This window comes from Myxocyprinus asiaticus, chromosome 2 (assembly GCF_019703515.2).
Source record: "Myxocyprinus asiaticus isolate MX2 ecotype Aquarium Trade chromosome 2, UBuf_Myxa_2, whole genome shotgun sequence".
Lineage (NCBI taxonomy): Eukaryota > Metazoa > Chordata > Actinopteri > Cypriniformes > Catostomidae > Myxocyprinus > Myxocyprinus asiaticus.
In genome coordinates, this window is record NC_059345.1 from 7,896,423 (window position 1) to 7,909,857 (window position 13,435).

A 13,435-nucleotide genomic window follows, 5' to 3' on the forward strand; every position below is an offset into this window, starting at 1 on the left:
CACATGGCCACGTGATAAGGTGTGTGGATTGACTGTCTCAGAAGCGGTGGCAAATGAGACTTGTCCTCCGCCACCCGGATTGAGGCGAGTAACCACACCACCACGAGGACCTATTACGTAGTGGGAATTGGGCATTCCAAATTGGGGAGAAAAGGGGATAAAAATAAAAAATGAATTGCATAACATTTTTTGTACGCGTTAAACAGTCAACTATTAATTGCAGATATTAACGCATTAAATTTGCCAGCCCTACTGAACAAAAGGGGAGAGTGGGGCACAAACAAACACTTTTTGGTTTTATCAAGTTTTTGTAAATGCATTGGGGGTTCAAAGTATTTTTCTTTGTTAAATACTGATTTGACACATGTCTGGTACAAATATGTGGTCTTGTTTCATGAATACAGCGTATACTTTTTCATTATCTAGCTGGAAATAAGTGAAGTGAAATGTAACAATGTGCCCAAAGGTGGGACATGTTGTAAAAGGTGAGAGGCACATTGTAACATGGCCATATGACAGCTTAAAATCCCCTTCTAACAATTGTAAATTAAATTAATAGAAGATAAACTAAAATACTGTCAATAAAACCCATATATTAACATATAACATGGCTTAAATTTTTACACTCAATAGTGAACACACAACAAGGCCACAGAAAAGGTAAAAATTAAGCAAGAAAATAGAAAAAAGACACACACACACACACACACACACACACACACACACACAAAAAGGGGAATTATGTGAATTACATAGTTGACTACAAGGAATCGCATATAGCTTGTTCTAATTAGGGACGTTGTAACGCAGTGTTACAATGCCCCGTCTGCGCAACTGGGATTTAAACCTAACTAGTCACTTCTGTTGGCTAGCTAAGCATCAAACAAATATGCAAGATGCTATCTAACAGATTGGAGATGAAAATGATACCAAGTTTGCTTTGTTATATAAGCACTAAAAGCAGAGATGAAAATTAACTTTCTTGTGAAATTTACTTTTTCTACTCTTAAATGAACTTTTGGTGATATCTTCCATGGCTTTTTGAATTTTGGCACAATTTTTCTCTACGTAGTATTGATATGGCAGTGGTTAAACATAAGAAGTTTTGTCATACCAGTTTGTGTGGAGACTCTTAAACCATGGGTGTTACAACTAGCCCCGCATTAGTTTGTGGCCCGCTCTCCCAGTCAAACATTTTTCGCATCACTGGAGTGTTTCTAAATGCATTTTGTTTGAGTAACAGTGCAATTTCAATGACAGGAAAAGATCATTGTGCTGTTGTAAGAGTGGATCTCCTCAACCCAAATTAATTTAAAAGGCTAAATAAGTCAGGAATACATCAAGATCATAATGAACAAAATCTCTTTAAGAACACAGAAATGTGTCAGTCAAATGTAATTGTAATTGAACTAATATTATACTGGCATTCATGTTGTAGACGTTAGTCTCGAGTAGCCAGACTTTTATTGGCATCAAGTCTGGTCCTAATGCAGCTTATTCTGGCCAAGAATAAGCCCAATCTATACCGCCCACTTAGACAGGAAAGGGTCATCTGTGCAACAGGTAAAACAACCAACCACAGTTTGCCTTTTACATGACGTTTAGGGGCAGGTAAATCTGAAGCAAAGTGGAATATAAACGTGTGCTCAGGGATATCTCATTTACTTGCTAGTTTGTGTCTGAAAACAAAACACTTTAAGATATTCAATGTACCTCCTCAGAAAAAAAAAAAGAACCTTTAACCTCCTGAGACCCAAGCATGACTGCTGCTTGCATTTTCGATTTCCCTTTTATATTTATAACTAGTAGCACACAACATGTCAAAATTGTATGTATGTATATATATCTACACATACATACACACTACCGGTCAAAAGTTTTGAAACACTTGACTGAACAGTCAGTTCTTGAATTTCATGTGCTGGAAAAAATGGGCAAGAGTAAGGATCTGAGCGACTTTGACAAGGACCAAATTGTGATGGCTAGACGACTGGGTCAGAGCATCTTTGGGTCTTGTGGGGTGTTCCCGGTATGCAGTGGTTAGTAACTACCAAAAGTGGTCCAAGGAAGGACGACCGGTGAACCGGTGACAGGGTCATGGGGGCCCAAGGCTCATTGATGCGTGTGAGGAGCGAAGGCTAGCCCGTCTGGTCAGATCCCACAGAAGAGCTACTGTAGCACAAATTGCTGGAAAACTTAACGCTGGCCATTATAGAAAGGTGTCAGAACACACAGTGCATCGCAGCTTGCTGCATATGGGGCTGCGTAGACGCAGACTGGTCAGAGTGCCCATGCTGAACCCTGTCCACTGCCAAAAGCGCCTACAATGGGCATGTGAGCATCAGAACTGGACCACTGAGCAATGGAAGAAGGTGGCCTGGTCTGATGAATCACGTTTTTTTTTTTAGATCATGTGGATGGCCTGGTGCATGTGCATCGTTTACCTGCGGAAGAGATGGCAGCAGGATGTACCATGGGAAGAAGGCAGGCTGGCGGAGACAGTGTGATGCTTTGGGCAATGTTCTGCTGGGAAAACTTGTGTTCTGGTATTCGTGTGGATGACATGTACCACCTACCTAAAGATTGTTGCAGACCACGTACACCACTTCATGGCAACGGTATTCCCTGATGGCAGTGGTCTCTTTCAGCAGGATAATGCGCCCTGCCACACTGCAAAAACTGTTCTTGAGGAACATGCCAAAGAGTTCAAGGTGTTGACTTGGCCTCCAAATTCCCCAGATCTCAATCCAATTGAGCATCTGTGGGATGTGCTGGACCACCAAGTCCGATCCATGGAGGACCCGCCTCGCAACTTACAGGACTTAAAGGATCTGCTGCTAAAGTCTTGGTGCCAGATACCACAGGACATCTTCAGAGGTCTTGTGGAGTCCATGTCTCGATGGGTCAGAGCTATTTTGGCAGCACAACGGGGACCTACACGATATTAGTGGTTTTAATGTTATGGCTGATCGGTGTATATATTTATTTATTTATTTATTTATTTATTTATTTTATTTATTTATTTTTTATTTTATTTTCTAGAGCAAATAGTTTTCCTAAAATTTGATGGCAACATATGTGGACATTGGGACTAAGTTGGGGAATTTTAAATAATACCAAGCTATGGAAAGTCTAATTTTTTGTTTTGTTTCCAGGAGTGTTGGTTATTCATGTTTTGGAGACGTTACAGTCATTACGTCAGAAATAAGCACAATTTATTCTGATTCAAAGTAATGTCCAGCTTTATCCAATCACTGCCAACCATGTTAAAATAAAATTATACATAATAAATTCTGAATCTATGTACTGATTAGCATTGTCCCATTTCTGCCAAACATGTTGAGTGGTCCAAACATCATCTGCAGCCTGAAACTGAACTTTTGATAGGAAGTTTGGATTGAATACACTTAGCTGCATAGAGAGCTAGAGGACGCTCCCTTGCTCCCTATTTTGTGAATCACTTAACCACCAGTGTGCCGTCTGTCTACACTGATCTCAGAACAGTTCGAAATATACCTTATTTTCATCCTAACTCAATGTAAAGCCTCTGAAAGCAACATTTTTCAGCTTTTGGATGAACCCATTGATTCTCACTGTAACGATGCACAGTAAATATAGGATTTCTAAAGAAAAAATTTGCTTAAGTACACATTAGTGTACATTATACTTAGCTGTGTGCCGTTTCACGAAGAATCACTAAAATTTTAAAAATAGCAAATCAGATGAAACTAGAGACTATAATCTTTTGACTCAAACAGGTTTCAATGTAAAAATTAATTAGGTTTCTTACTATATGTAGTTTTGTTGGCATTTCTCCCAAAGACAAACTCTGCTGTGGTCAGCGCCATGTTGTTTGGCCACATGAGAGTTTAACCCTTTACTGACAACCAAAAATCTCCTGAACTGAGATCAGTCAGTTTAAATTAATTTTAATTCTTTTGATTATTTTGTAACAGGTTTTTCCCCTGACATTGGTTGGTCACACAGATAGTCCTGATCCAAACTCACATCGAGTAAATGTTGTGTGTTGGGCTGGTTGGGATGCTCAAGCAAACAAAGCAATATATTTATGGTGCCACAGAGACACACTTTTCAGTAAAATCAACCTACAAATGGTTTACTTCAAGTTTTCTCTGCATATTAAACTGGGATTGAAGAAGGTATTTTAACATCGAAAAAATTACACACTTCAGCTTTTTAAAAATTCGCCAAACCATAAAATCCTGCATGAAGATACAATGCATCATATACACACAGTAAATATATAAATAATAAATGAATGCAAACCCACCCCTTCTTCTTTCTCCATCTCAAGTCCCATATCTCGCAGATTCTCCTCAAACTCCTCCCTGCGGAGCCGCTGGTCATCTTCATGGTAATCAAGCCTCTGCTCTTGGGCTGCGAGTTCAGGGTCCTCTTGAGCTGATGGGTTGGCCCGCTCACGTCTGAATCTGCGGCCCATGCTTTCTCTCAGGCCCCTGCCGCATGAGTGGGATGATTGCCTGTGAGTGCTCTGGGGCTTCTGGACCTGGTAGGTGAGGACGTAATCTATACGCCTCTGGCCATCCTGGAAGTACGGCTCTTGTTTCGAGTGCCTTGGTCCCTCATCGATCTTTCGAGTGTTCCGGAGCTGAAAAATAAAGAGAGGATTTAGTTTGTAAAAGGAGTCACAATTTTATGCATCTGTGTAGTTTCTCAAGTGCATTAGTTCATGATTTATTGTCCTCCAAACATCTTGATATAGATATTTGACCAAAATCCTGTTTAAGTCACTGAGGTAGTATATTTGTTGGACTGATTTATTTAGAGTAAAGTTTAGATAAGACAGGAAATAAGAATAGAAGTGTGGGGGAAACAAAATCTGGAAACGTTCTGAGCCAGATTCAAACTTGTGTCATCTTCATGAGCACCACGACACAATGTATGTGCTCCAAACAGTAGTCCACAGCTCCAAAAGGTACTGGTAGTATATTTTGTCTCTTATAAATTGAGTACATCTCAAAAGCCATACCACATATTTTTTGCAGGATTCTTCCGCTAAATATATTGTGAACTCATAGACTTATTAGTAAAAAATATGTTATTCAATTTGACATGTTATTCCTTCTTGCTTTGATTTTGTAATTTTTTTATTATTGTTAAGATGCCAAACAAATAAATTAGACAGCTTGAAGACCTTACAAAAACAAAGCAGATTTGGCATTTATCATGGCCTTCAACTCATTATGCTTGTAACTTTACTAAAATGAGCTACAACAACACAATTATTGAACATTTTGCTTTATTTATTTGTCTAACTTTATTTTGTAGCATGCAATCCACTTTAATTTGTAAAATGGAAGTTTACTTAATCCATTTTTGTTGGGACCACATACATAATCTTCGCTGGCCAAACTAGATGTAGTACATTTGCTGTCGGGTTCCCAGCATGCAATGTGGCATGAGTAAAAACTGTGAAATAATGTTTTATTATTTACTATTTATTGCAGTATTTGCACTGGTCGTGCTGTGTTTCATGCTCCTTTGATTTAAGTGTCATAAAAAAATGGGCAGGAGTAAAGACCTGAGCGACTTTGACAAGCGCCAAACTGTTATCCCCAGATGACTGGGTCAGAGCATCTCTGAAACGGAAAGGCTTGTGAGGTGCTCCCGGTCAGCAAGGAGGGACAAACCACAAACCGGCGACAGGGTGTTGGGCGCTCAAGGCTAATCGATGCGTGAGGGAAACGAAGGCTTTCCCGTCTGGTCCGAACCGACAGAAGATCTACTGTGGCACAAGTCACAGAACATTTTAATGATGGTTACATGAGGAATGTGTCACAACACACAGTGCATCGCACCCTGCTGCGTATGGGGCTGCGTAGCCGAAGACTGGTCAGAGTGCCTATGATGACCCCTGTCTACTGTCGAAAGCGCCTACAATAGGCATGCAAGCATTGGAACTGGACCTTGGAGCAGTGGAAAAGGTCGCCTGGTCCGATGAGTCCCATTTTCTTTTACATCATGTGGACGACCGTGTACGTGTGCGCCGTTTACCTGGGGAAGTGATGGCACCAGGATGCACTGTGGTATGCACATTGGACTCAAGATGGCGCCAAGTATGGCTGCTGCGTTGCGAGCGCCGAAACAACATAGTAGTGTTTTGTTTGTTTTGTTCACAATTCTTATGTTTTTTGTCTTGGATGTTGTCTGCCTTATTGTCTATGACAGACAAACACTTTTGGACATTGGTTCAGCAATTTCACACCATAAACCGGACTTCAAATTCCTCAATGCTGACCCGCTGTTTACAAACACGCAGCACGGCCACGGAAACGCAAAAGGAAAAGGGGAAACAGAGCCGGCGTTCTCATCAGAGTAAGACGCCACGCAAATCGACCCCCGCTACCCACTATTCTACTGGCAAATCTTCAGTCTCTGGATAACAAGCTCTGCGAGCTGAAAGCGCAGATCTCTTTCCAACGAGATACAAGGGACTGCTGCATTATCTGCCTTACGGAAACTTGGATGTCTGCGGAGATTCCAGACTCAGTCATTGAACCCGCGGGGTTCTCCGTGCACCGAGCGGACAGAGCGAAAGACCTCTCAGGTAAAAGCAGAGGTGGTGATGTATGTTTTATGATCAACAAATCCTGGTGTGATCAGAGGAACGTACATTCTATCAAGTCTTTCTGCTCTCCTGATCTGGAATTTCTCATGTTTCTGTGTCGACCATTCTGGCTACCGAGGGAATTCACAGCGGTCATTATCACAGCTGTGTACATCCCGCCACAAGCCGACACAGACCGGGCACTCAAGGAACTGTATGGGAGTATAAGTGAGCAGGAAACCACGCACCCTGAGGCCGCGTTCATTGTGACCAGGGACTTTAATAAAGCCAGTTTAAAATCAGTCGCACCAAAATACCACCAGCACATTAGTTTCAACACACGAGGAGACCGGGTTTTGGACCATTGCTACTCTCCCTTCCGGGATGGCTACAAATCCCTCCCCCGCCCACCATTTGGCAAATCGGACCACTCTTCCATTCTGCTTCTGCCCGCTTACAGGCAGAAACTGAAACAGGAAGCACCCACCCTCAAAACGATCCAGTGTTGGTCGGACCAATCAGATTCTACGCTACAAGACTGTTTTGATCACACGGACTGGGAGATGTTCCGGTCGCCTCTGATGACGACATCGAGCTTTACGCTGATAGCGTAATGTGTTTCATCAGAACGTGCGTAGAGGACATGGTTCCGACCAGAACAATACGGATCTATCCGAATCAGAAACCATGGATAAATAACGATGTTCGCGCGGCACTTAATGTGCGAACCTCCGCTTTTAATTCCGGGAACGCGGAGGAGCATAAACAAGCCAGTTATGCCCTCCGAAAAACTATCAGAACCGCAAAACGCCATTTCAGGAACAAGATTGAAGGACAGTTTAACACCACCAACTCTAGAAGCATGTGGCAGGGAATTAACATCATCACGGACTTTAAAGGGAATAAAAACTCTGCCATGAACACCGCTGCCTCTCTCCCGGATGAGCTAAATAATTTTTATGCTCGTTTCGAGGGAAATAACACCGCCCTCGTGGAGAGAGCTCTCGCGGCTGAAGCTACAGAGGTTTGTTTACTCTCCGTCTCTGTAGCGGATGTAACCCGATCCTTCCGACGGGTGAATATCCGCAAAGCCGCGGGCCCAGACGGCATTCCGGGCCGCGTCATCAGAGCATGGGCGAACCAGCTGGCTGGTGTTTTTAAGGACATTTTCAACCTTTCCCTCTCTTTGTCTGTAGTCCGCACATGCTTTAAAACATCCACCATTGTGCCTGTTCCAAAACAATCAAAAATAACTTGCTTAAATGACTGGCATCCTGTTGCTCTGACCCCCATCATCAGCAAATGCTTTGAGAGACTAATCAGAGATTACATCTGCTCTGTGCTGCCTCTCTCTCTTGACCCGCTGCAGTTTGCTTACCGCAACAACCGCTCCACTAATGATGCCATTGCATCTACAATACACACTGTTCTCTCCCATCTGGAAAAAAAGAACACTTATGTGAGAATGCTGTTTGTAGACTACAGCTCAGCATTCAACACCATAGTGCCCTCCAAGCTAGATGAGAAACTCCGGGCTCTGGGCATAAACAGCTCGCTGTGCAGCTGGATCCTGGACTTCCTGTCAAGCAGACGCCAGGTGGTTAGAATAGGCAGCAACATCTACTCATCACTGACCCTCAACACTGGAGCCCCACAGGGCTGTGTTCTCAGCCCACTACTGTATTCCTTGTACACACGACTGTGTGGCAACACATAGCTCCAATGCCATCATTAAGTTTGCTGATGACACGACGGTGGTAGGTCTGATCACTGACAATGATGAAACAGCCTACAGAGAGGAGGTGCACACTCTGACACACTGGTGTCAGGAGCACAACCTCTCCCTCAACGTCAGTAAGACAAAGGAGCTTGTGGTGGACTTCAGAAGAAAAGACAGAGAACACAGTCCCATCACTATCAATGGAGTACCGGTGGAGAAAGTCAGCAGCTTCAAGTTCCTGGGTGTCCACATCACTGAGGAACTCACATGGTCCATCCACACTGAAGTCGTTGTGAAGAAGGCACATCAGTGACTCTTCTTCCTGAGATGGCTGAGGAAGTTTGGAATGAACCGCCACATCCTCACACAGTTCTACACCTGCACTGTAGAGAGCATCCTGACTGGCTGCATCTCTGCCTGGTACGGCAATAGCACCGCCCACAACCGCAAAGCATTGCAAAGGGTGGTGCGAACTGCCAGACACATCATCGGAGGTGAGCTTCCCTCCCTCCAGGAAATATATACAAGGCGGTGTGTGAAAAAAGCTCGGAGGATCATCAAAGACTCCAGCCACCCAAGCCATGGGCTGTTCTCACTGCTACCATCAGGTAGGCGGTATCGCAGCATCAGGACCCGCACCAGCCGACTCCATGTTAGCTTCTTCCCCCAAGCAATCAGACTTCTGAACTCTTGATCTCCCATGATCAAAATACATCAGCACTGCACTTTATTACCCTTACTCTTATATCTCACACCGGACTGTCATAAATTATATTATTATTATATTATATTCTCTCTTAACAACTTACTATCAACCGACAGCCTGAATGTCAATACAGTACAATACTGTACATTCTATATATACTATATATACTTTTTTATATATTTTTATTTTTATTGAATGTGTATCTATATAGTGCGTATTGTATACTGTACAGTGTATGTTATTATTTTTATATTGTTGAGTGTAATTATGTGTATACCAGATGTTTAAATTGTGCTGTGTTAATTTGATGTTATTGTAAATTGGTATATGTCTCATCACTGTCACGACTGCTATGTTGATCGGAACTGCACCCAAGAATTTCACACACCATTGCACTTGTGTGGCTGTGTGACAATAAACTGATTTGATTTGATTTTGATTTGGTAAGACGACAGATTGTGATGCTCTGGGCAATAACATCGTTGCAGACAAGGTACACCCCTTCATGGCAATGGTATTCCCTGATGGCAGTGACCTCAATCAGTAGGATAATGCATCCTGCCACACTGCACACATTGTTCAGGAATAGTTTGAGGAACATGATGAAGGGTTCAAGATGTTGCCCTGGCCTCCAAATTCCCCAAATCTCAATCTAATTGAGCATCTGTGGGATGTGCCGGACCAACAAGTCCGATCCATTATTTTGGATTATTTGGTGCAGACCCAAACAAACAAATCACGTTACAGCCCCCTCAGAGCAGGAAGTCAAAAGGGGAAAAGTAATTTCTCAAAGGGAAAATAAGGACGTGTAACAAACCACACTCAAAAAATACCAAATCTGCAATACTGCTTCCACCACATTCACAAATGGCTGTAAACATTTGTATATAGTCATTCAGGCTCAGCAGAGGACATTACAAAGAACCAGCATGTCTTGTAGATTTGCATAGGAGTTCAAATCATCATTCAGTATGCAAAATAGCTTTGCCCACCCATAGGGTACGCAAAATCGGCAATTCTTCAAATTCGTCCATCTGGAGTACTGGAAAGGAAAATGATGCATGAAATTGAGGCTTTTGGCAAGCTTTGGCTACTCACAAAAATATACACTACTGGTCATAAATTTTGAAACATGACTGCAATGTTTCTCATGATCTTAAAAATCTTTTGATCTGAAGGCGTATGCTTAAATGTTTGAAATGAGTTTTGTAGACAAAAATATAATTGTGCCACCATATTAATTTATTTCATTATAAAACTAAAATTTAATTAAAAAAAAAAGTTTTTGAAATGGATGACTTTGACCAAATAATAAAGAAAAGCAGCCAATAAGTGCCCAACATAGATGGGAACTCCTTCAATACGGTTTAAAAAGCATCCCAGGGTGATACCTCAAGAAGTTGGTTGAGAAAATGTCAAGAGTACATGTCTGCAAATTCTAGGCAAAGGGTGACTACTTTGAAGATGCTAAAATATAACACAGTTTTGATTTATTTTGGATTTTGTTTAGTCACAAAATAATTCCCATAGTTCCATTTATGTTATTCCATAGTTTTGATGACTTTACTATTATTCTAAAATGTGAAGAGAAAAAATTATAATAAAGAATGAGTAAGTGTTTCAAAACTTTTGATCAGTAGTGTATTTTGGCTGTTTTATGATTTCAGTCAAAATAAGAGATAATTGAGTATTTGCCTTCCATGAACACTCAGATTTCAATGCAAATTTGACTTCTTGTGTGTAATTTAACCTCCCTAGCTTTAATTTCATTCATCACCTGTTCCCAGCGACAACGTGACAAAGGTGTACACTGAATCATTCAAATGTCTATATAATGCATGTCTCCATGGTTTGCCTGGCAAATTATTCTGAACTAGAAAGAAAAGGTAAACTGTGAAGTGTTTGTAGTGGAGCCGGTAATCTTTATCTCTGAACAAAAATGGACAAAATGAATGCAGAGCAATGCTCTTACTTACAGCAGAGCCATGCTGAGGGTATCCAGAAACACTAGTGCCTTTTGAATTGTCCTCATCAATCCCCTTCACATCCAAGGGGACAGATTCATACTTTTCATTTCGCCACATGCTGTCCTCTGCCGACTCTGTTAGCTGCTCTTCGGTGCTGTTAAAATCCAAGAGTTTCTCACCTGTTGAAAAGCAAACCCAGATTCATCAATGCAAACTGTATTCCTTTGTGCTAGAAACTCAATGCCTCAAAGTGCAATGCCAAATTTGTTTATATCGTGATTCTTTTTGACATTCTGAATTGCAAATAATAAAAGCATTTTCAATAACCAGATGGTTTGAAGTTTGGTTTGACTTCCCAGAAGTAGTGGAGTGTCCAAAAAGTATTTGGACACATGAATGCCATAGCATAGATATAAAAAGCTAATGGCATCTGCATGCAAATGATGCTAAACATTTTCCTCAGAACTGAATTTACATTCTAAGCTATTTTTGGAATGACTTTTAACCAACTGTGCCTTCTTTCATCAAAATAAATGTCACCTGGCTGGATATGTTCTTATATAATGCAATGCCATTATACAGTTTTAGGGCCAGTGCAGTGAGATTAAAGTAAATGCAAATATGTCAGTCAATGGGTCTTAGAATTTGACCAAATGGAGGACTAGCAGTGATTTAGAAGTGAATAGCATCTTCCTGCTTAACCGTGCACATTTGTAATAATAAAGAACAATTTAGAATACAAACATTCCACGTTTGCACTTCTCCAAACAAAAACATGCACGTTTATTTGTAATAAGTATATTTATATACATACATTCTAGAGGTCAATATACACTCACCAGCCACTTTATTAAGTACACCTGTACACCTACTTATTCACGCGATTATCTGACAGAAATACTCAAACCAGCCCATCTGGCACCAACAATCATGCCATGGTCTAAATCACTGAGATCACATTTTTCCCCATTCTGATGGTTGATGTGAACATTAACTGAAGCTCCTGATCCATATCTGCATGATTTTATACACTGCTGCCACTTGATTGGCTGATTAGATAATCACATGAATAAGTAGATATACAGATGTACCTAATAAAGTGGCCGGTGAGTGCATCTTCAAAATGAATGTCGCAGTTCTTAGAGATCGAATAATAGTAACTGCTTCAGACCCAACAACAGAGCAACTGAAACTAAATAAATTCCATTTGTAAGCAATATTTTGCACATTTCAGCCGGAAAATATATAGAAATAGGAAAATTATTACAAGTTTTATCTACAGTCCCCATAGAAAGTCATCATACCTTGTCAAAATCCTTATCATTTTTCACATTACACCCAGAACATTTAAATAAATTCAATCTAACCATCTTTAGCTGCATTTACACATTCTAACCTTCAACATAAAATGGAAAATAACTTTCTGAACAATTATTAAAAATGTATTAGTAAAATACCAGGTTTGGATATGTGATCAGCCCCCTACGAGTAACCATTACAACTTGCTCAGGCGCAACCAATCACCTTTCAGATCACACACCTGGCTAATTGGCTCCCACCTTACATCAATTGTAGTGGTTTTGATTACTTCAGAATAAAACTGGCTGTTCCATGAGGATTCTATTACTAGTATTGCATGGTAATGAATTCAAGAATTCACCATTGTGGGAAAGGTACTTTAAAAAGGGCACTGGGATAGAATTGTGGAAAGGCACAGATTAGGAGAAGGGTACAAAAGATTTCAAAGGCTTTAACTATACCTCTGAGTACTGTTCAGAACATTATTAAGAAGTGGAAAGTGCATGGCACCACAAAAACCTTACCTAGATCGGTCCGTCCCTCCAAAGTGGATGACTGTGCAAGGAGGATATTGATCAGAAAAGCTATCAAGAGACCAAAGGCAACTTTGAAGGATTTACAAGCCGTTATGGCTGAGATTGATCAGTCTGTGCATGTGAAAACAATGTCCCAAGCTTTACACAAAGCTGGCCTGTATGGCAGGGTGGCAAGAAAGAAGCCTCTTCTGAAAAAGTGCCACATTAAGTCTCATTTGCATTTTGCAAAAAAACACTTGGATGATTCTGATGCCATGCGGCAAAAGGTTTTATCGTCAGATGAGACACAAATTGAACTTTTTGGAATGAACTCCAACCACTAAAGTTGAAGAAAACCAAATACCGCACACCACCCAGAAAATACCATTCCTACTGTAAAGCATAGTGTTGGCAACATTATGTTGTGGAGGTGTTTCTCTTCAGCGGGGACTGGGCAATTGGTCAGGATTGAAAGGAAAATGGATGCTGCCATGTACACCCAAATTCTTACAGAAAATCAATGGCCCTCTGTTGACAACTGAAGATGGGCAGGAGGTTCACCTTTCAACACAAATATTACCCTAAACACACTGCCAAAAACCAACAAGTCCTTGAGTGGCCAAGTCAGAGCCCTGACCT

General features: G+C 41.1%; 1 protein-coding gene across 3 annotated transcripts in view; it reads right to left on the minus strand.

The window, feature by feature from the left end:
- The window catches only part of LOC127411963 (anoctamin-1-like), a 79,626-nt gene that overhangs the window by 53,709 nt on the left and 12,482 nt on the right, over positions 1-13,435 (minus strand). For all 3 annotated transcript variants that reach the window (XM_051647939.1, XM_051647936.1, XM_051647935.1), the window contains exons 2-3: positions 10,992-11,161; positions 4,292-4,630 (exon numbers count right to left, since the gene is read on the minus strand). In XM_051647939.1, the coding sequence (XP_051503899.1) occupies positions 4,292-4,630; positions 10,992-11,161 (509 nt within the window). The remainder of the gene's footprint in view (positions 1-4,291; positions 4,631-10,991; positions 11,162-13,435) is intronic.